Genomic DNA, 23,399 nt, shown 5'->3' with positions numbered 1-23,399 from the left:
GCAGGGTGAGTGTTGCTGTAGTTGAATTATTACCAGCAGGCTTTCAGAGTTGGGCATAAACACTCTTCCTATCTGAATGGGTGTTAGTTATACTTTTATTTTTTTATATACCATCTTCACCATGTCTCACCATCCCTCAGTGTAACTGCAAAATCCTCCACAGACTTTGACCCCAATGTAGTTTTGTTTGATGATAAATGCAAATGACTCACTCTGAAATTAGGAGTCTGACTCAAGTTCTCTAAAGCAATACACTGCGTTCTAGACTTACCCATTTGTCTCAGTTGGATAACAGATATATTAGGAGCCAGATTCCATACGTGTATGCAAAATGGAGACAGGTACATGCAAAAAAATTTGACAGTCTGTGATCTCAAGAAAAAAAGTGGCTGGAGTTTAATGCATCATAAACTGCACGGAGTAAGGTTAGAAAAAAATGTCTTTTGTCTAGGCACTGGGATCTGAATTTGCTGTTTAAAAATGTGTCCATAAACAGGTGCCAGCACCCGAGTATCTAAACAAACCGTGTGCTTATAGGCAAGTATATGGCAAACTCCTACACAAACACTATAATGAAAACAAGAACTCTGCCTGGGATAGTTGAAATTTGACAGCCTATCTCTAAGTATGCTCATTGTATTTTGTATATTAGCAATTATTTGTACCAAAGGCAAACTAGTGGAAAATCTAACTTCTTGGGTGACATGGCAAGCTTTGTTAGGTACGTTTTCCCTCCTGGAAGTCTCTTGCAAAGTTATTTTAACTGGCACTGTGGCAAGGTCATATCCCAAGAGTTTAACAGGTGTATTTGTAGAGTGTGTGAGCTCCATGTGTTTTCTCTTTGCTAAAAGTCAATAATGCAACCATGGAAACTAAAAGATAAGTACTGTCACCAGGCAGGATGAAAAAATCTTCCATCTGTAGTTGTGTTAACCTGAAAGCAGACATGGGGCAAACACTGCACGATTGTTTGCAGATTGAGACTTCAGTGATGGCTGCACAAACACCCTGTGCAAATGCATTCACACAGGTTAGATTATTCAGTGCAGAGGCTGATTTCCATTTGGTAAAATGGGACTCACCACAGAAGTGCTGACAGTAAACAGCTTCCCAAGTACCATGTTAATACTGCTGAAAAGTTCTCCCAGTGAAGTAATGAGAATATGCTTTGAAAATACTGGGGTGAAAGTTGAGCTTTATTTTCATTTGGCTTCCGGAAAATAATAAAAGGTTAAATGAAAAGCACTGAATTTTACTCTCAGAAGCAATGGGAAGATGGAAATCTTTAAAGTTATTAAGGAATTCAATTTGATTAGAAAGGAATAGACTGTAAATGTTACTGGGCCACACATACAATAATCACTTTTCAATAGAATAACATTTTACATCTTGCAAACAGTTTGCTTTTGTTGTTATGTTGGCAAAACATATGCAACAGTCAGGACATTTTCAAGACTTATTGTTTCAAATTATATTTTATGGTATTTTCAGTTGGAGTTAGTAGTTAAAGCCGTTCATATCATTCACATTTGTGACTGTAAAAAGATATTTGGTCTTTTGCTAGCTGAATTTTTTTATGAATAACAACATCTTTGATTCAAGCAAAGCTTCGGCCCTCTAAGCCAAGCCAAAGGCAGGCTACTCTCACAGAGAGAAATCTGGTACTTTACTCCACTAGTATCCTTCAGGGGAAAAAAAAAAGAACATAAGCCTCAGGGTATGATGATGATGACCTTTAATGTTATATAGGACACTTGGGTGTTATTACTCATGCTGATATCTTGCTCTGTGGAGTGGCAGAGGCTGGGAACTCTGAAGAAGTGTTCTCCATTGCTGGGAAAGGAAATATATAGCTTTTCTCAGAATTGACCTCACTTCCAAATTAGTTCATGGATTCACACATTCTCAAAATAATCTGTCCTTAGTGAGAAAGATGATGGATATGATGCAAAATGGTGTGCTGGTAAGGTGGTATAAATATTTTGAGGATGGACAAATGGCTCTGGAATTGTGCTAAGGAGAGAAAATATCACCTGGGAATCTAGAAAAGAGTGACTGATGGGCAAAAGCAGTCAAATGTAGGGAGGGAGAAAGAAAAAATTTAGAAGGGTACACAAATTGAGTTTATATGGAAAAAATAGAATACACTGTGAAGGAAGTATTGATGTGTATCCATGTTTCTGTATGGAAGTAAGCAGTGTGCTGTGCACAGCTCCAGTGGGAAAACCTCCTTGCAGTGGTACAGCTCCAAGTTGCAGGTGATGCTGTGAGCAAGGAATGCCTGTAAGAACTCTTTGGGGAGCTCCTGTATTCCCTCTAATCAGAACCTGTTTTGCTGGCTCAAACATAGTGGGAAAGGAAAAACTCTCCTGAGGAGGTTTTTAACATCTGCTCTGTTGTTTTATTCACACATACCAACAAATGCAAAAGGAATATATTTATAAAAATGCACACTTACAAAATTATTCTGAACTGGAAAAAAATTATCAAACTCCACTGGAAAAAAATCAGTTCCAAGTAGTCCAGTTACAACTAGCAGTTGTATTTTAGCCTCAAATTTTGTAGATTGTCATCAGCAATCCTTCTTCTCCCCATAATTATAAAATATGAAAACAAACAAACCTCCTCTACTTTTTAAATTTTTTTAAAGTAACCTTGAAACTGAATCTGCATTTTTAAAGAAAGTGAACAAATTTTAGAGCTGTTACTTGTTTTCTCCCTCTTATGAAAAAAATCAGGAGCTATAAAAAATTAGTTTTGGGCAGATATATGATGTAAGTATTCAGCTTTCCATTTCTGGCACATGTCCATACTTCTGTGGCACTTCTCCTTTATTTCTTAACATCACTACCCAGGAAAGTGATGCCCATGTATAAAACAAGGCACCCATGTTATTGCAATACTGTGTTAGCACCAGGTAACTTACTAAGGGTTTCTCATGAATTTGGTGTGTTCCAGCTAAGGCTCATTTTAAATCAGGGCACTGGTATAATCTACAATGTCAGAAGAAACACTCATAACCATCTCCTCTGATCCTACACTTATGAATCAGTGTTGCTCTCACAGGCCTTTCAAGTTTCTTGATGGAATAGTGGTACTACCTTCCTACTCTTATTTAACTGCATGTCTCTGCCATATGCACTTTGTCCCTCAGGATAAATTGATCCATAAAGATGTTTTTATAGTGTTCAGAATATTCTCTGTTTATGTCTTAATATGACAGTTAGCTTTTCAGGACACTATAAATGGCAAACAGAAACTGGGCCTGGCAAAGTGTTTCAGGATTTTTTTAATGGCATTTCTATTTAATTGTGGGCCAATTAACTTCTCTGTTTCCTTTCAGATAAAAAAAAATCTTCTAAATTTAATAGAGACTTGTTTAATGCTTTCTAATGTTATTTATCTGACCGAGCTTTTCATTACCCAGGGAAACAAACGTGATGGTCAGGTCACCAGGGAGTAGGGATGATATTTGCTCTTTTCCTTTGCATGGGAGATGGAGGGGATGAAGATGCAGTTCTGAAGTTTTCTAATGGCTCCTGTGTGATGGTCTGGGAAATCCTATATAACCACTTGACTGTGTTCTGCACAAGTCACTAACCATATTACTCATCATGGGACCTAATTTCATGCTGTTTGGTTTATTTTTTCCCTTTTGGTTGCCAAATTTTGAATATACAACTAGCCTTATGTATCTCCCACTGGTGACATCTTCATTTAAAACATATAGTTACTCAGCTGTAGAGATGCCTGTAGTGTGAAGCTTTGGAAAACTGGCAGAACTATAAGACATAACAACTATTAAAGTTACAGTAATTAATATATATTGTTAAGTACCACAACAGGAACATTCAATTCTCCCCCTGCCTCTGTCAATGTGTATCAGAACACAGACCCCATATATTTTCATGTCATTTTGGTTCCCAAACCACACGTGGTTCTGCTTCTCAAAACACAAAAACACCTGTGAAAACAGCAGTTTAAGTGAATTGCTTCACAAGAGGCAATACAGAGTACTCATCTCTCGCCCTTTCTAGTCAGTCCAGAGAGACAGGCACTTCTAGGGCACAATTTGCCTCATCTTAAGGTAGGTATCTGAAACAGGTCAGAAGAATTGCCTTTTAAAGGACCTATTTTTCTCTAGTAATATGAAAGGAGTTCAGATTGGCTTAGATGCAGATGCCTATAGATACACACATCTGATGCCAGAGAAGGCAAATCCTACTTGTGACTTGCCAAGTTCTTGAAGGCAGCATACAGACCTTGCACAAAGGACAGTGCTTTTTGCCCACATAGTTATCATCCTTTTTTCCCTTTCCCACTAGTCACTTCTCCCGATCCCTGTGCAGCACCAATGGACAAGGAAGTCTCCTCCAAAACAAATCTCACTGCTTTTAAGAGCTCATCCATATTGTATAGTACATCAGACAGTGAACATTGCATACAGGATCTACCGACAAATCGACCAAAACTAAAGTAGATCTCAATGCTATGCTGTATTTGAATCCTCCTTCCTACAGTAATAGGTGGGGTTTTTTTGGAGTGTTTGTACAAAATTTTAGAGAGACTATATTGATTTCGCATATGAATGAGTTATTGAATATGTTTACACATACTTCACAGAGCCCTTAACTTGTCATCTTTATAGTCCTTTATCAACTCATTTTCACATCTTTTTATCCACCTTTCCAGTTAATGCCAATCCAGTTATCTCAGGTCTTTACTCCCTCTTTTGCCCATTCATCCCAAGCTTTTTTCCTTTCTCCTATCTCTGCCTGCCCATTATACTGGCTCCCCTGCCACCCTTTTCCTTGACCATTTCCCAGCCTGGTCTCCTTTGAGGTCAAATTGATCAACCTAGATAAAATTCTTGATCATAATAACCTACAAGTCTTTGAGAATTTCATGTCTCTCCAATCAGCCTGCAGGAGTACTGCAGCCAATTTTGAGACAGTTGCTTTATCCAGGCAGACAGTTCTTAACACGTATCATTTCCCTGGAGGTTTCTTATGCTGCTGGTCTTCAGTCTGAGATACGTCTCCCTTTCTTCCTAAATGCTCTCTTTTCCTTCTGTATTTCCTTCTGGTTTTATGGTTTTTTTTTTCTTGTTTGTTCGGTTTGGTTTCTTTAATAACCAACATACAGGACGACTTAGAACACAAAGATGAAAGCATTCCCACTCCTGGGTCAGCACAGTCCACAAAGACAAACTTCAGCTGCAGGAAAATCCCCTCAAATGGACAATGAAATACTAACAGAAAAATGCATTATCTCTGTAATTCACATCTTTAAATCTATGGGGTGTTTGTATAAATACGCACAAACTAATTTTTCAAAATTTTTCAACTCTAGAAAAAAAATTCCAAAAATTCAGAATGTGACTTATTCATGCTTTGAAAATTGGCAACTATAAAATTTTAAGGGAAAATAATATATGTAGCTTTTTACTTGGACATGGTTGCATCATTCAAGTTGAAGCTTCCCTCCAAAAATTGGTCTGAGGCAAAAATGGAAAATTTTTAGCACTTCAAGTTTGCCATAACTGAAGGGGGGAAACAAAAAAAAAAAAGGAAAATGGGACAGGTCAAGGTCAAGTATCTCAGTAATAAACAGCACCATCAACCCTATCTGCAATTAGCATGAGACATGATACCCTGTAACTAGTAGCTGGCTTGCACCCATCTGCATGCTGTCCCTAAGGATATAGTAAGTACTGCCATAAACCATCATTAGGCTAAAATAATACTTAAAAGTAAATAGGGGACCTCATCTGCGACTTAATTTCCAGAATCACTGAAACCACTTTGCTTCTGTTTTTTCTGAAGTGGCACATTACTGAAACAAAGCCAACTCTTTTATTCCAGTGGCAAAGGGAAATGTAGTGGGGACCATGCATGAGGAAGGAAGTTGTGCTATGTAGTTGTGCTTTTTTTGTAGTTGTGCTTTTGAGTGTGTGTGTTTCTATCTCCTTTAGAGACCTTGGTATGTTTCCAGGTGCAGCTACACAGTAGGGACATGAGTAGTGCTTATGAGGAAACATTTTGTGGCATCCTGCCCTTGAAGGCTGATAGATATCCAGGGAGTTAATGCTTCTTTCAAGCTGCATTAACTCCTGCAGGATCCCCTTGGCAGCTGGTGCTGTGCAGCTGCAGGGAGCCTGTCAGCGTCAGTACAGTTCCCGGGGGGGAAATTCTCATCTGTTATCCATGGAGATATTTGTTTCCCCCATGTGGGATGGTCCTCACGCTTTCCATGCCTATTGTGTTTTGGGTATGGAAGTTTCCCAAGAGGCAGTTGCGTTTGTTACTAGTCAGCTATCTTTGCAAGCCTGTTTAGAAAATTCTCCGTTTAGATCCAGATTCTCTTCATTTTCAAAGTTACAAATTGGACATGGACCCCCTCACGTCCTCTCACATATACCAAGTCAAAACTCAGGGGTTTTGGAATGTAGTGGATAAGGTTAATTTTTTTAGCAAAAATATACCAACAGCTTGAAATGAGTGGAGATGATGTAAGTACTGTCCCAGCACCCCACTCCCCAAGTCCGTTTCTATGGTTTTACAGTCACCGTTTCCTATTTAAAAACGCCCCACAACACACCCGCCCACCCGGAGCAGGGGAATTGGCTGGCTGCAGGCAGTAGGCAGCTGGCAGCATGGCTGACTCTGAATCCAATACAGACGGTACACAAATTTAACTGAAGGAGGGACGGTGATCCCCCGGTTTCTTCCCGCTCTGGTGGTAAAGCCTGAATTTGGCCGCATCGCTGCTCAGCTTAGCTCTTGGGACAGCAGGGAGGGACCTCGCCCGGCGGGGCTCCGCTGTGCCTCGCTGGTGACTGAAGGGCGGGTTCTCCACAGCAACCCCTCTGCACGTCTGCCTCTCCCGCCGTAAGCTGCCCTAAACACCTGCTCCTTCCCTCCTGCCTGTCCTGTGTGAGCGGGCCCGGCTGAAGCTGCCAGGGGCAGCTTTCCCTGCGGAGCAGGCCGTGTGTCGGAGGAGGGCTGGCGGGGAGTCTCCGCAGCCCGCGGGCGGCGGCGCTCCCCCTGCGCAGCGCGGTGCCGCAGCCGCCGGACCGGTTGCTTGGCAACCTCCCCTGGGCGCCGCGCCATTGCGGAGCCCGGCAGCTCCCCGTCCGCCTCCCCAGCCGCCTTTTCACTCGGGGCTGTCGCTTCCAGCGACACCGGGCTGCCCGTCTTCCCTCGCTGTGCCGACGCGGGGTGCCGCGGCTCAGGGCGGCGGTTCGGTGCCGCACCTGCGGCTCCCGCCGGCGGGGCAGGCTGGGCGGTGGCGGCCGGCGGGCTCCGCCCTGCTTCCCCTGCCGAACTCCCCCTGCCTTCGCCTTGCTGCTTTTCCCCGGCTCGCCGCAGCGCCCGCGGTGCCGGCCTGTTGGCGCTGCCAGGTTGCGAGGAGCGGGTGGAAGTATTGTGTGTGGAAGTGGAAGCTGCTCGCAGCGGTTCATGGATGGGGAGGGCTTGGTCCCTGGCCCTTTGTCCGTGGCTCGAGGGGAGCTTCGCCCGGCTTCACTATGGGAGCCTGACCTGGGCTTACGTAAGCGAGAACTGAAGAGACACAGTCTTGTTCACAGGTTGTGTTTGCAGCAGAGGACAGTAAGAGGTTATAAAAGTGGAATCACGGAGTATTTTCCATAATCACTCGTCAGTAGGTTCAGAATCCCGTTTTACGTTTTTCATCCAAAACTTCTAGACAGATGTTAGGGCAATGTTAGAATCTCCCATCTACCTGGTGTCTTGTATCCAGAAGGACATAAATTATATATGAATTTTCTGTAGCCATGCTGTAGTTAAGATTAATTGGGGATTTCACTCTAAACATCTTTACATAATGCCCATACTGGGAATGCTAAACTCTGAGTTCTGGTTTGTCAGAAAAGAAATCACAGCATGTTTTATTAACAGCATAAGTAGTCAGCACATTCTCCTATTCAGGCATCTGGAAATATCTAGCTCATCCCATACATATGGCACTTCTGTTATCATTGCATCTTTGAATTGTGTATTCACTCTATTCACTCTCCCCACACAAACACACTAAAAATGGATATATCTCTAGCCTGACACACCAGACTCTACTAGTGGGGATAGTTTCTCACAATCGATATCAGGGCTAAAATTGATTTAAAGAAGGACCCGCTGCAGCTAGATAGCTGAAAGGCTGTAATCACTTAATCAGCTTCATTAGAGATTTGGTGAATAGTCTTGCGCTGTCTTCCCACGTTGCTGTTTGCTTTAGAGACAGTATTTCCCTTTTGTCAAGGGGAACTTGAACTGTTGTTCTGAATCTTTCTTGGGTGTAAATCAGCCTTTTTTTATGTGGTCAAGGAGCACTGGAGGAGTTCATTAGAGTCTGGCAAAAAGTTTATTTCACTTATTAAATAAATAAGTTAATGGTATTTTCATCAAGTGAAAAATCCAAATTGTCTAATACTAGAAGCAAGGATTTAAAGGCCTCTTATGTGGAAAGAAAAGTATCTTTTTTGTTCGTGCACTGATATTTGGTTGAAAACCAGCAATTGTTCAAAGGCCATTTCTCTGTGCCAGTATTTGTTGACTACAGTTGTTAGGGCTGTGTTCTGCTCAATTGTTCAAGATCTGGAGATCCATTCATTCGTACTCTGGTGCCTTAAGCCTTTTGAGCATATGCATAGGTGAAGCACTAAAATTTGAAAGACACCAAAGGTATTCAGCTGGTCCTTTGCACTCTAAAAGTGAGAGGATATCTTTAGACTCAGAATTTATTTTCTGAAGTGTGATGGATCAGCTCTTTGATCTGTGTGAAATCTGGCCAGTTATTTACAGTTTTCAGCCAGACCAATGAGCTGATCTGGCTAAACTGCAGAGGTGCAGAAATGCTGAGGCCAACACAGTGGGAAATGAGCAGGGTAAGAGTGGGTGGAAAATGCGGCTGTCCTTTCTGACAACACTGTCTCAGATTGGCTGAAGATTTCAAGTAACACATTTTCAAAGGTGACTTGCTAGTTATACATCCATTTAAAATGTTGGGAAATGTGTAGGAAGCTGTTTTTTATATAGCTCTTCTAAGAGCCATTTGGAAAGATTTGTTTTGCAGGAACACCTGCTGTTCAAAGTGCACAGTTCAGTACATCGATACTGTATGAAGGGACCTCAGTCTCAGCTCTGGCTACTAAGCAGACACTGTAGCATTGTATGAGACACACAAACCTCATGCACAAGAAAACTGATGTTTATTTGCTGTCTAATTTCAGCAGTGGAGTAGTGAAAACATAAATCTTAGCACAGGTACTACACCAGCTCTAAACCTTCCACCTTCCAACAGTGCAATCCCACGTTATACAATCTTTTACACAGTTCCATGGAGTGCTGACAGATCTTGAAAGGGCTACAGCCCTGTGAGACAGAATAGGGTATTTCCAGCATTAATTTTACCCTTGTATAAGAATGACAGTAATGGGAGGTGCAAGTAAGAGTATGGACTAATATAGCTTTTCTAAACAATTGTTTTTGGTTTTTGTCAGGCTAGAGGGAAAGGAAGGTACTGGAAGGACAAAGATGTGAGTAAAGAGAAACTGGGAGCAGATCTCTCTTTTCCATGCCAATGCTTCCTTTGGCACTCTTGCCTCTTTCTCTGTAAAGAAATCCTTAGGATTTCTTGCATGTGATGTAATTTTTTTCATCCTGCACCCCCACTGACTCTTCAAGAACTTTCTCAACCCACAGTGATTGAAATCAAACCCTCTTTCTTTTCTGCTTCTCTGGTATATAAACAATAAGCTCTTGCTCCCTTGAGGCCGGGGGAGAAACATAACAAGCAGCACAAAACAATGAGAAACCTGCACTTATTAAGACCCTAAAACAGTAAAGGCCTGTTACAAGTTTCTTGATTCTCATCCTGATCAGTTTTGCTACAAAACTCACACTCACCACTGATCTTTTTCTTCCAAGGTCTAGCCTTTCCTGAAGTCCTTGAAAGATTGTCATGTGTCTACTCTGTTAATTCTCTTTTTTCACTGGTAAAAGATTTTTCTCACAAACCCTCTTGCTGCAGTTTAACCTGTTTATTTGTAAGCTAGATAAAAAGAAAACTAATTCCTTCACTTCCTCAGAAGAGCTTTTGGGACATATAAAGACAGTCACTCTGTCTTCAATCAATCTTTTCAAATTAAAATTAAGAGAGAAAGAGCTCAAATCCTGCACATCCTTGGATGCTTTCAAATATAGGATCTCTTGGATCCTAGTTTTCCTTGGATGTTTTATTTCTGTGGTCTGAATTATTTCCATATTTTTTAAAATGTAATATCCATGTTGAACATACTGCACCAACTAGAAGAGTAGATCAGTTCACAAGTTTATAAATCCAAGTACTTGCTTTTTTTCTTGTAAGACTGATAGTTTTCACCCACTTTTGGTTTGTGATGTAATAAGTACTCTAGATCTTTTCCTGCAGATCTATTGGTGGGGGTTTTTTTCTTATCCTATAATTTTTCGGTTACTTATTCTTGTCTAAATATAAAATGTAGAACTTATATATCTTGAATTGCATCACTTTTTGAGTCCGTTTTGTTGTTTGTCAGGACATTTAAAATTCTAATACTATCCTCCTGTTTACTTGTAGTCCTCCCAGTTCATGTCATCTCAAAGCTAGCAAGCATGTTTTTCAGTTACCTAGATCACCATGAATAATTTAGTAGTATAGTAAGTATTTTAAGTAGCATAGGAGGAAGAGGTGACAGGAACTCTTTAGATTCAGTGTATTTGATTAAGTGGATACTATTCACAAGAAGAAAAAGCTCCACTTAGATGTCTTTTGCTCTTTCAATTAAAATACTGTTTCATTTTTGAACATAAACTTCAGGGCATTTTTTAAAAGATTAAGGTTCTTAGAGTAATAATAACATATTTTGCAGACTACAGCAAGTATCACAGTAACCTACACTTTGGTCAAAGTTGCTTGCCACTGTTATAATTTTGGGACAGATTTTATTTAAAGTTTAATTTATTGGTTCAGCAAAGAAGTGGCAATATGCCAACGTAATTTGCTCCTATCACAAAGTTGGAAGGCATTGTCAAAGACTGAGCAAGCTATTAGACAGAAAGGACTAGATGAGCTTGATGACTGGTGTTACTGGAACGAGATGAAATTCAGAATTATAAATGAAAAGTCGTGCACTTCGGGACAATCTAATATAGTACAGGGACACAGCTGGAAAGTAAAACGATCACAGAACCACAGAACAATGGTAAGTGGCCACTTGTGCATTTTAATGCTTTGCTTTGCCATTGAAAAAAGACTGTTAATTTTTACAGATTTCTGAGGAGAAACTGGTAGTCTCTTTTCCTTCTGATTTTATTAATCAGGATTGATTTTAGATTATGGCTCCTAGGATGGAAGGAAAATATTTGGAGGTTTCTCTTGGCTCTGTCCTGTCAAAAACTATTCACCCTCATGTAGAGTTTCTTTACGCACACACCGAACACTTCTTCGTCTCTACTCTTTCTATGGGCCATTTCTTTCACCACATGATTAAAGGACAAGGTCCACTTCAAGCTTTCACACATGCCACAGCAGAAGAAAAAGGATACCATTAGGGATAAAATTGTCCATAAAATGTACCCACGGCTGTAGAAGCTAGACAGCAGTTGGAAGTGACTGATTACCAGAGTTACTCTTCTTACTTCATAACCACAATTACTCTTCTTACTTCATATTTATGTTTTAGGTAAATTTTGACCATGTTCACAACAATAGTCCTTAAATACAGGCTATGTTGGATTGGATTTTGATTGATATTTGCTATTTGATTTAATGTTTTTCCCTTCCTAATAATTTTACCTGTTAAATTTTCTATAGCTATATGTAATATCTAATTATTTTATTATATTTTAAAGGATTCTTACAAGCTTCTCTAGATGTATTACTGTTGTCTTCTCTTTAGAAGTATATATATTTCTCTTTTAGACTGCAAAGATGATACTGCATTTCCTGTCTAGTCTGTCTTTCTAAAATACTTGTTCATTTTTCCTTACAGCTTAGTAAGAGTGTAGACTCAAGCCTTTAAGGCAATGGGATACAATGTCCCCTGGCTATTTCCTTTTTGTCTTCTCTTTTCACTGTCCTTCCTAACACTATGCATGTAGATTGTATAGCACTGATGGAAATAAAATTGAGATCTCTGGTAGTTGGAGACTCTTACAGTAAGAAACAAATAATCAGATGCTTTAACTTAATATACTACTAATAGAAGAATGGAGCTCCTTATCCATATTGTGTGAATTAGCCCAGCTTTTCAGGTACTTGATTTACTGTAATTTTCATACTTGAACAGTTTCCTATCCATACAAATAAATAATCAAAATGCTTTTGTTGCTAGAAGCTCCTCTACTCCTGTGGATCTGTGCTGTCTCACAATCCTCTTGAGACTTCAGAACAGCCCCGAGTAAACCATAGTCCTAATTAGAGCCAGCCAGAAGTTTTCATTGAAAGCTTCCTTAACCAAAAAAATTGGTTACATGGAATTATTTGTAAACTTTTTGTTGATTTCTTTTTTTCATTTGTGAAATTAGAAAACCCTATTGAACACAACACTTTCCTAAAAAGTATTTTAACATTCTTTTAAATTATTGTGTAATGTTTAAATGAATCAAGACCAAGTCAATTCTTTTGATGTTGTTCAATTATCATTCTCATTTGGCACATTTTTTCTTAGTTGCTGAAAATTTCAAAAACCTTTTTTTGATCAAGTCAAACTCTTCATTCTCTCACCGCCATTACAAAAGGAACAAATTAACAATATTTTCCCCTCTCTTCATTGTTTGTTTTTCAAAGCCACAGTGACATCTCTTCAGCTACTGTATTCATTCCTTCTCCAACATCTCTCACTTTAGACTTAACCTTTTGCTTATTACTTTCCACACCTTTTTTTTGTGCTCTTCATGGCTGAAGGAGACATCAGAGAGTAAATGACTGCCAGAAGATCTGATTGTACAGCTACAACAACGTGTCTTGTTTGAAAAGTTTGGAAGAGATTGTGTACATGTGAAAGAAGGAGGGCAGGGCAGAAGGTCAATGGTGAGATAGGAGAGAGGTAAAAAAGTTTTACTGGTGCAGTGGGAGAAAAAGTGTGAAAATCAGTAAGCATGGAAAATACAGAGCAAGCAGAAGAGTGGAAAGAAATAGAATGGCATTTTGGTGGAGTGGTGCCCAAAGGGGGTGTCCTAGCAATTTGCCACGGAGAGGGGCGTAAAGTGCTGCCAACCCCCAAGAGTAGCTGACTTCTGTATGGGCGCTTGCCACTGCAGTGAGCAAGCAAAAGTGCCCTCCTTTCCTCCCATTGCTGGCTTTTCTGCATTTAGAAAGAATGCACATCAAATATATTCTATAAATTTATTTTAGAATATTTACACAATCTGTAGCTTAAAATAATCCGGACTGTTGATAATACAGTTTCAGCAATTGCTTCGGTTGTACTCGGCCTGTGTAATCTCAGTTTTTTTATTTCTCTTACTTTGCTATCCCTCCTACTTTTTTTCAATCTCACCTTCACAGTTTTAACAGCTATGGTCACATCAGCAGTAGCTGCTATGTATTCAAAAGAATTTTTGAGACTCTTGAGACTTGACTGGTTATATAAAATCATGTATTTTAGGCCAAGAGTCTCAGTTTAAGCAAGTGTTCAGGCATGCAAAAATTCTTTATCATATCTGGGAAGAATTTATGGGTATATATCAGTACCATCTACTGGCAATAAGAGTTACAGCACTTAGTAGGCTTGCACAGGAAATGCCAGCTTTTACTGCAATAACCAGGATCCTTCAGCAGGAAGTTAGGTGCGGTCTGTAAAAGGAGAATTTAAAAAAAAACAAAAAAAAAAGGAAAAAAAAGGAAAAGACATGATGGAATTTTAGCTGCGGTCTTCCCTGGTGCCATTCTAAACCCACTTAAGTGCAAGATTCTTCACTGGTAATGAATTTTTAATTGTTTCCTGCAGTATTAAAACAGAATTATGCTTTTTTCCCCCCTTCTGTTATTAAAAATAAAATCTAACAGGATTTTGCTGCAGGACCACTTTCATTTTCCTAATGAACTGTTCTGCTGCTACTAGTCAGTGCCGCTTCGAGCAGCAGTTTGGTACAGACTGTCCATGACAGAATGCACCAGGTGCATTTGCCTGCAGTGGAAGAGCATGCTCACAGGGAGACCTGCAGGAGTTGGGATGTGTGTGGATGTTTGTGTAGGTGTAAATGGCTGTGTGCATATGGTTGAAAAGGAGGAGAAAGCATCATGTTGCAGCTTATTTAACAGCCTTCAAATATATGAATTTGTTGCGGCTGTGCTGGAGTATGTGTGCTAAGCGAGACAGTAAAATAGGATCAGGCTGATTGTATTCAAACTGTTGTATCATTTTAATGTGATAATTGTTTCTGGGTATATTGTCTTACTCAGAATTTTTTACTTTATTGCATTTACTATATTTTTAGCATGCTTACTCAGAACGACCCTTAAGAAAAATTCTTGTGGGCTACAGCAGAGATCCTGTTTGCAATTTCAGATCAAAGTATTTTCATTGGGAATATTTTCCACTTGTTCTTTTTAGCTGAACTGCCTGGAGACATTAAGAAGAGATGGTCCTGTTCTTGCTATTTGTGAAAAATATATACAATTGATATGATACCAGACATAAAAGATCTAAGTGCGGTGTGCAATGATTAAAAATCGTTTTTGTTTAATTCAGCAATTCTTCCAGTGCACAGTGTGTTGCCAGGCAGGGGATCTGAATACAGGTGCATATGCCTGAATCTTGTTTCCTGAGCTGGCAGCTCTGCAAAGGCAGCATATTTGTACTCGAAAAGAAGGAGCATCTTGTATTGCTTTCAACTGATCCTTATGGCCTTACGTGGCAATAGTGGACTCTAAAAGTAATTTCTGGTCCATATAGCTAGAGTGATAATAATCAGCTTTCAGGATAATAAGGAGCTGAATCATCTGGAGTCTCATTCCTCAACACTGGCCCAAACACTTCAGAACTGTTGATTCCTCACTCTGAATGTAGTGGCAAATATCTCCTACTTTATTCACTGGAATGGATGCCTTGATAAAGACAAAAGATGTTATTGTCTTGTATGTGACTCTTTTAATCAGCCTGACAATCCATTGGAACTAAGTGAATTTTAAACTAAATGTTTTAAGAATTGATATCTCCAAGACAATTCTCAGGGGCAAGCGGCAAAGGAAAATGGTTTGAAATAAAAATGGTTGAAATGGTTGAAATAAAAACAAATCTTTAAATTCATTTCACAGCAGCCTCCTCTTGGATGATAATTACTAAATTTAACAAGATGTACCACACAAAATTCTGTGATGGTGTATTCCTTTACATTGTTTGTAGCTGTGTTGCTCTAAATTTTTTCTGTGTTTTTTATGTTTTTAGCACTTTTTTATGAGAGAGGCTAAACAGTAATTAAGAGGTGCAGGATGAAAAGATGGCACAATCAGTGCTGGTACCACCAGGACCCGACAGCTTCCGCTATTTCACAAGAGAATCACTTGCAGCCATTGAACAGCGTATCAATGAAGAGAAAGCTCAAAAATCCAAGCAAGAACGCAAAGATGATGATGATGAAGATGGCCCGAAGCCAAACAGTGACTTGGAGGCAGGAAAGACACTGCCATTTATTTACGGCGACATACCTCCAGGAATGGTGTCTGAGCCCTTGGAAGACCTGGACCCATATTATATCAATAAAAAAGTGAGTGTGTTGTTTATTTCTATCAGACTTTAAGAAGAATAAATAACAAAGAACCCTTCAAAGGCATAGTATTTCTATTATTTTTGACCCAGTTCGTCCATGTAATAATTCCCCCAACAGCTGATATGATTGGCAGAAATCTTCATTGTAAGAACAGAAATTAGTAATGCAAGTTTGTGGGACCTCGTGCATCTGTTAAGACACACTTAGATTTTTTTTTAAATAAACCTGGCATTTTACAAAAACTTGTAACTTTCAGTGGTTTACACATGGGAGACTTGAAGTAGCAGCACAGGAGTATCTTTAGAAAAAAACCTAATTGCTGTATTATAGTTGTGAAAGGAGCAGGTCTTCAATATGAAACTCATCTCAAAATGTAGCTAGACATCTTACTAGATTTCACTGTTGTGGAAAGTTTAGGTTGCATTCTCTTGTCATTGGGAAGGATAGGGAGGTATGCAAAGGTAATTTCTCAGGATATGATGAAGATCATCCTCTTCCATATTTACTTCATAGAGGCATCATATATCCAATTTAGATAGTCTGGGTGAAAAAATTTTCTTATTCAGTTCTATTTTGTTCTATGATCATTTTCAAAGAGGTGGTGTTTAAAAGGGGGACATAAATAAAGAGGAGGTAACAATTGCACTTGAAGTGTTGACAGAATGTTATATAATTAAAAATATTTTTATAGATATGTTAATTAAAAAAAACATAAATCCACATATTTGCTTTGATTTAAAGTAACAACAACTGCTGTAGCCAGCACAAAAGTGTTGAACTTTAGACTAGTGTCCAGATGGCCTTGGGTTTCCTCCAGATTTTCAGTCCCTTTGATTTTGGCATCATATGTATTGCATTCCATTATTCTACTAGTAAAGAAGAAATATTTTTTTTTTCTGTTTTCATAATTTTTTTCTCCTGCTTTCTTTTCTTTCCTGTGGAAACTAGCTAGCTAACAAAAACAAGTGAATTAAAAAACAAAAACCATGAAAGTGAAGAAACTACTGCAAAGAAAAATGAAGAAAACCCCCAAGAATTGTTATGAGTCAAACTCAAACTAAGAGAAAAAATGCAAGTGAAGATATTTCCTGCAGGAATTAGGGGTATGCCTCATCAGTGATACATTGAAACAGTAGCAATTTAGGCATACCATGAGGAGCTAAGCAGAAGAGCTAGAAAACAATCTGTTGTGTTTTAAGTGTTCACTGCAGAATTTCTAAAACTCAGTTCATGTATGGGGAATCATGAGTTAAATTTGAAAGCAAGGTTTTCAATTAAATATCGTGTTCTGCTCCCTTTACACAAGTGATATACTCTGTTGAAGTCTGGAAGGCAAATAGAATTTGGGTCAAAGTACTGAATCTTTTCCTTAATTCTTTCCTCATTCTGTAGTAATAAAAATCTAAATTCAATGCCAGAAATTTTAAAGTTAGAGCATGTATTATCATGCTTTGGAAACAAGAAAAGCAATTCTGCAACTAAGTGTGGACTCAAAGCAAAATCCTGCTGAATTGCTTGTTACTAATTGAGAAATGCATAGCAGTTGTCTTACTCTTTTCCAAAAGCATAGTGGTTTCCCATGGGAGAAGCAAGACTTCAAGCTGTATGTTGCAATCATAGTTTCTCCGATTATTTTTCTTAGTGCTCTCTGTGTATTTTTGAAGATCATTGTTTGGGTCAGGCCCCATTGTCATTTTTTAATATATCTTGGTGATAAGTCAGCATAAAACAAATGATACTTCATCAGAGGTTTTGTCAGTGTAAAGGGAACAGAAAACATAAGAATTCTGATCATTAGAGTTCACATTTTCATGGACTCCAGGAATAGTAGTAAGAGAGTTGAAAAATGATGGTAGTAATGGTAGCACATTACAGACTCCTTTACAATAAAGGATCAAAGTGCAGCTTGAGAATCATTAGGTATGGGAGAATGCAAATATGTTTGGTTTGGAAGCACTGATTTTTATAATTTATATAATTTTTATCATTTATCATTTATTAGTTCGGGCAGGGAGAGGCATTGGGTTTTCAGCTGCTCTATGTGCCACACCTATGCAGAAAGTAGAGCATAATCTTGTCAAATGCTGCTGCTATCTGATTCCAGATGAGGCAGATCATGGCTACTGGCAGTGCTGCAGGTCTGCATGGCTTATATGCCCTTTGGGCTTCCTGGAACTGCCACAATGCTACCTAGATCCACTTCTTTCAGAAGGCATGAGCTTTCATCCATGCGTAGAAAGAAGAGATGATGGAAATAGAACTTTCCCCACATGTGTGGGAATCAAAATAATTTTTAAAAACACCCTGAAGATTTTATTCTTTATTTCCTAGATTTTAAGACCACTGTTGCATTTAGAAATGCCTTTTTAAATGTTGGTAATACACTTGAGTTATTGATGAAACTGTGAAGAGACAGTGAAAATACATGGATACAGTGAATGGAGTGAATTCTGTATTAGGTGAAAGTAAAGCATGACAAGGAAAATAGAGTTGCAGGTACAGAACTATTGCAGGTACAGAACTATCACAAGCAATAGTTGAAAAGGGCAGTAATACATTACTCTCAGAGTACAGCAAAAATTAAGTACATTAGAGTTATATTCAAAAATTGGTTATTGAATACACTTGATTTCCATATTTTCATGATCACTTGAAATTTAGATCACTATGAGATACTGTTGTCTTAGTACTTTGATGTGATAATTTATGCTGGTTATTTGATTTAGGGATTGAAGTTTTAATGGCTCTCATTTTGTTTCTAATTACACACCTCAGCGTATAATATATACAAAAAGTATACTAATTCTTAAAATATTACCTACATTACTTTTATACTTTTGTCTGTTTACTAGCTGGCAATATCAGGATTACTATTAATATCACTTATTATTTCTAAATAGATGTATTTAAGTGTTCATTTAATTGTATTTGCAGTAATTTGGCCGGACTCTACAATATGTGAACTGGACAAGGGGATTGTGCCAATGAAAGAAGAGTATATTGACTAAATATGATTAATGATGCAATGAAAATTATTCTGGGTTTGTAACTTGATATCTTCTAAATGCTATTTTTCATTCTCTTTTTCTTTTTCCAGACCTTTATAGTATTGAATAAAGGGAAGGCAATATTCCGATTCAGTGCCACCTCTGCCCTGTACATGTTAACTCCTTTCAATCCTCTTAGAAAAATAGCTATTAAGATTTTGGTACATTCATATCCTTTTCAAGTGGTTAGTCTAAAGCTGTAATGAATGAGATGTTACTTAGTATTTAAATCATTCTCTGGCACATGTCCCAGGATCAATATGATCTGTAGTGCTTTGTCCCTCTTCTCTACTATTTCTGTCTTCTGTTCTTTTTCTCATTCTCTTTTTACATTTCTGTTCATTGCTGGATCCTAATATAGTAATACCAGAAGCCAGACAACCAGTCATCGTCCTTTAAAATTTCTGTGTCTTCTTTCTTCCCCCACATAATTTTTCCTTCCCTCTTATTTTTTCTGTAATCACATCTTTTTTTCATCTTCTCCCCTCCTCCACATTTTTCATAAACTTCAGATATATTGCTCAGAATACTTTCAGTTCTTCACTGACACTGTGTATTAAAATCAAATCTTTGATCCCAGGTCTGCGCTTGCATGAATATTTAGTGAAAATATGGTTTCATTATTCCTTTTCATTTTCTGATTCAGATAATGCTTGCAGAAAGATAGATTCATAAAACAGCTTAAGTTTCTTGTTTTATCATACATTCTCAGTCCTATATGTATCTCACCTGTTTTATTTCTTGATCATTTTTGCATTATAGACTGGTAAGCCTATTGATGTTTTAACTTCAGTCTTCAAGGAAGTCATGAGATTTGCACAGTGCAGGTAGAGATTTGAGAAGCTAAATTAATATAATTACTTAACTACTATTTGTCTTCTACAGTGTTTTAATAGCTGACTACAGTAGGCACCCCACTGATCCCAAATACCAATATGAGCAGTGAGGGCATTGACTTCAGAAAGTCAGCTTATTTAAGGAGCAAATACAAACATTTGCACACTTGTGTTTTACACAAGTCTAACATAAGCACACTGAAAGTAGTTTTGTGTTAGCATTGCATATAGACTAAATCTTGAAAGGATCTTTTTCAGCCTTGGTATACTGGCAGACTGATAATTACAACGGTTGATATGGGTGTTGTTATCAATGGCTCGCCTACAAATTACTTCCAAAACAATCGTGGTACTACATAGCCTGGTTTGAGTTTTCTTGCTACAGGTGCCACTACAAATAATTATTTTTCAATTCTATGCCACTCTTTACCATATTCTGGAGCATTAGTTAGTTATGTAGAATAATAGAACATTGTGGGACTGAGTTGGTGGTGAAGAGCTAGTCACCAAAGTCAGAATGCTAAAACATGTTGTTTAAATTTATGGTAAGGTATATAATAGTTATTTTTTCACTAATGAAAGTGTAGTGAGGATTTGCAACTCTAAGAGGACATTTCATCAAAAAGGATTTTGAAAGCCTATGTAAAGTACAGACTGGTGAAACACTTGCAACATGAGGTTTTTTTTTTTTAAAAATATATTCCTTTCTCTTCTGCTCTGTTCATATATGAATTACATAAAGAGAAGCTAGGTTCTCAGCAAAGGATTTAAAATATATTCACTGCACAGAAAACCCAAAGAATTATTGAATGTAATGCCACAGTTTTTTGACAGTTCAGAAGGCAGAGGTATTTATTGTCACTTAAAGGGTTTTTAAATTAGTGTAGAAATGCAAAGAAAAGTTCGTGAGGGAAACCTCACAGTACTTCTCACCCCATTATATTTGGATTTCTATTTACGAGCACCACATGAACCTGCAGCTGTTCTCTAACTCGAGCTTTGTCCTCTCTGTATCTTTAGCTGTTGGTGCCATCATGTGGACGTTGTGTGGTTCATCTGCGTGGTTTTCATTTTGGTGATAGTATTTTTCTATCTTAGAAGAATGTCAGCAGTTCTGAGAGTAAAAGGTTGTAGATTTAGAGTGGTTCTGTTCAAATAAATGGAATTATTTATGACTTGGACCTGTTCTGGAGCTCTATTTGGATTTCTTTTTTTGAGAATCTCATGTGCCTTCCCCTCCCAACAGCATTTATATTACAAAAGTAATCTATAACACAAACAGCAATAAAATGTTTTTCTTGCTAAGATTTCCCTATGTCTTCTCCTACTATGTGGCAGCTAGCTTTCAATGTATCATAATTATAAGCGAAAATGTTGATACATGCCTAATTTTGTAGTAAAACATAAAAGTGAAGAAAATGTATTTTTCATTGTTTTGCATGCATGAAACAGATCAGATTTGTCTAGATCATCTACAAGAAATATTTTTTGTGTTATTCCATGAAATTAGAAGCTAATACTTCAAAAGTTGACATTTTTGTTCTGTGAAAAAAACAAGACCTTTTTAAAATTTAGAGTTGGGGTACTTTTTAAAATATCTTTCAGACTTTCTAATTATTAGTATATGATTGTTCTGTTTTAGCTACAAAGCAGTGAATGAAAGCTTTAACATATCCAGGGCTTTTCCCTGGCTATTAAAAGAGCAGTGGAGGAATAGATAACACCTGATAGTGAATATCTACCAAAGCAGTGTGTTATTTGATACTCTTTTTATTGGATTTGCTGGTTTACATTCCTTAACTCTTAGCCTACATTATTCAGCATGCTTATCATGTGCACCATTTTGACCAACTGTGTATTTATGACCATGAGTAACCCTCCAGACTGGACAAAGAATGTAGAGTAAGTTAAATGGATTTTCTCTGAATAATATCCAGTAATTAAAAATAAACTACTGTAAATTACTTTATATTAGGTTGGCATCCACTAGCAGCAGCTACCTTGTTGGGATATACTTTCAACAGTTATTCTTATGCTAATTCCTTTGCTGTTACATTAAATACATGTAATTGTCTCATGACAAGTTCTTTAATGTCCTTCCTCTGTCTGCAGTACTAGATGGGAAATGTAAGAAAAGCTATTCTTATGATTATACAGAAAAAGTGGGTTATAAATATTTTTACTGCATGCCATGTTGCATGTGCAAGAGTGCAGGGAAATGCACTCTTTTCATCTCTTTTGCAATAACAATTACAGATGAAAGGACCGTCATATGGGTGGCTGTATTCATCATAGTGCAGCTCTCTCTTACCAAAACCAAACAATGGGAAACATATGCAAAATAAGCTATTTAATGAAGTATTGAAGTGGTTAGCTAATCATTGGTGCAATATGATGTTAGCTTGGCTAATTGGTCCAGCATGATGTCAGCTGTGTGGTGCTGATACTCAATGACAGTTCCAAAGCTGCAGACCACAGTGTGAAACACAGTTCTTGGTGCTTCCTTTCTGCTGCTTCTTCATTCCCTACTGCTTGGGCTGATACATACCTGTTTAATCTTCAGTAATCAAAAGTGAAATCATAGGGCTATTAAGGTCAACCTAAGGCATTCTTATTTTGAGTTCAGTGTGCACATATATGTATTCACGATATATAGCATGTAGTAAATATTTGTGATGATTGGTTGCTTGAATAGTTCTTCATGTTTCTGTATTGTGCCATTTAGATTTACCATGCATGTCCTCATCTGTGAAGTTTTGCAAGAAATAAATTTTTTAGTAGTTGAACTTAAAACTTTGATATTGGAAAACTGTTTACAGGTTGGCTCAGTTAGAGTAAGCTTTTAAAGCAGTTTAGTTTGAATTCCTTTTCATTAAAGATATAAATTAAACTAAATTTCAAGATGACATCACTTGGACACAAAAGATTGAAATTACTCAAAATGCCAGAATTAAATAATTTTTCAATTTACATTTCAACTACATTTTTTGGTCAAAATGAGTACCTGAATTTTATTGACATTCGTAAATATTTTTGGTTGTTCTCGCACTTGTTTCATTCCAGTACTACATCTGTTGTGCTGAAGGTGAAGTACTGGATATACCTCCTCTGTAACACAGTTACAGACTAATGAGGACTGATGAGGGTTGGCGCTTGCAGCTCTTGGTACTAAGCAATGTTTCAGCATAAAAATAACATTGAAGAAAGGAATTTTTAGCATGAAAGTAACTTCTAAAATCCTAACATAATCCATATGTGTGTTTTGTTAAAACATGGATTCAGGCTGGACATAAACATGCACCAATGAAGTAACTGGGAATTTTGCATCTGTCTCATTGTGTAGATTATAGAAGTTGAAGTTAAGCTGTGAGTTATCAGTTTTTAATCCTATTTTTATTTTTCTTTCTTTTTGGTATAGATTAGGCAGATGTTAAAGTTGGTTATAACTGCCATTATTTCTTATGCCACTTAAAGAGAAGAAAAAGAGAATAAAACAACTAGAGAGCATAAACGGCAAAGATAATGTGATCTATAAACTCTGTCTTGCATATTTTCCTCAGATACACATTCACTGGAATTTATACCTTTGAGTCACTTATTAAAATTCTTGCAAGGGGCTTCTGTTTAGAAGATTTTACATTTCTCCGAGACCCATGGAATTGGCTAGATTTCACTGTCATTACATTTGCGTAAGTCTTCTACTTTTTTTTTTTAATAAAAATTCTTTCTGGTAGCATGAGATTAGTGACTAAAAATTGCCTCATATC

The 23,399-nt window shown here is 37.8% G+C and overlaps 1 protein-coding gene across 10 annotated transcripts in view; it reads left to right on the top strand.

Moving 5' to 3' along the window:
• Nucleotides 1–23,399, top strand: part of SCN2A (sodium voltage-gated channel alpha subunit 2) — a 75,659-nt gene that overhangs the window by 4,839 nt on the left and 47,421 nt on the right. For 5 of the 10 annotated variants that reach the window (XM_085066564.1, XM_085066562.1, XM_085066555.1 and 2 more), the window contains exons 2-5: nucleotides 15,428–15,746; nucleotides 18,847–18,967; nucleotides 21,447–21,534; nucleotides 23,193–23,321. In XM_085066564.1, coding sequence (XP_084922690.1) covers nucleotides 15,480–15,746; nucleotides 18,847–18,967; nucleotides 21,447–21,534; nucleotides 23,193–23,321 — 605 coding nt within the window. In that variant the 5' untranslated portion in view covers nucleotides 15,428–15,479. Of the gene's footprint in view, nucleotides 1–6,748; nucleotides 6,891–7,340; nucleotides 7,589–13,720; nucleotides 13,960–15,427; nucleotides 15,747–18,846; nucleotides 18,968–21,446; nucleotides 21,535–23,192; nucleotides 23,322–23,399 lie in introns of those variants that run through there. The other 5 variants (XM_085066560.1, XM_085066558.1, XM_085066561.1 and 2 more) reach the window with 5 other exon arrangements.

This window comes from Lichenostomus cassidix, chromosome 7 (assembly GCF_008360975.1).
Source record: "Lichenostomus cassidix isolate B80296 chromosome 7, HeHo_3.0, whole genome shotgun sequence".
NCBI classification, from domain to species: Eukaryota; Metazoa; Chordata; class Aves; order Passeriformes; family Meliphagidae; genus Lichenostomus; species Lichenostomus cassidix.
The sequence above is the reverse complement of the archived record's forward strand: the minus strand, read 5'-3'. Positions and strand labels throughout refer to the sequence as shown.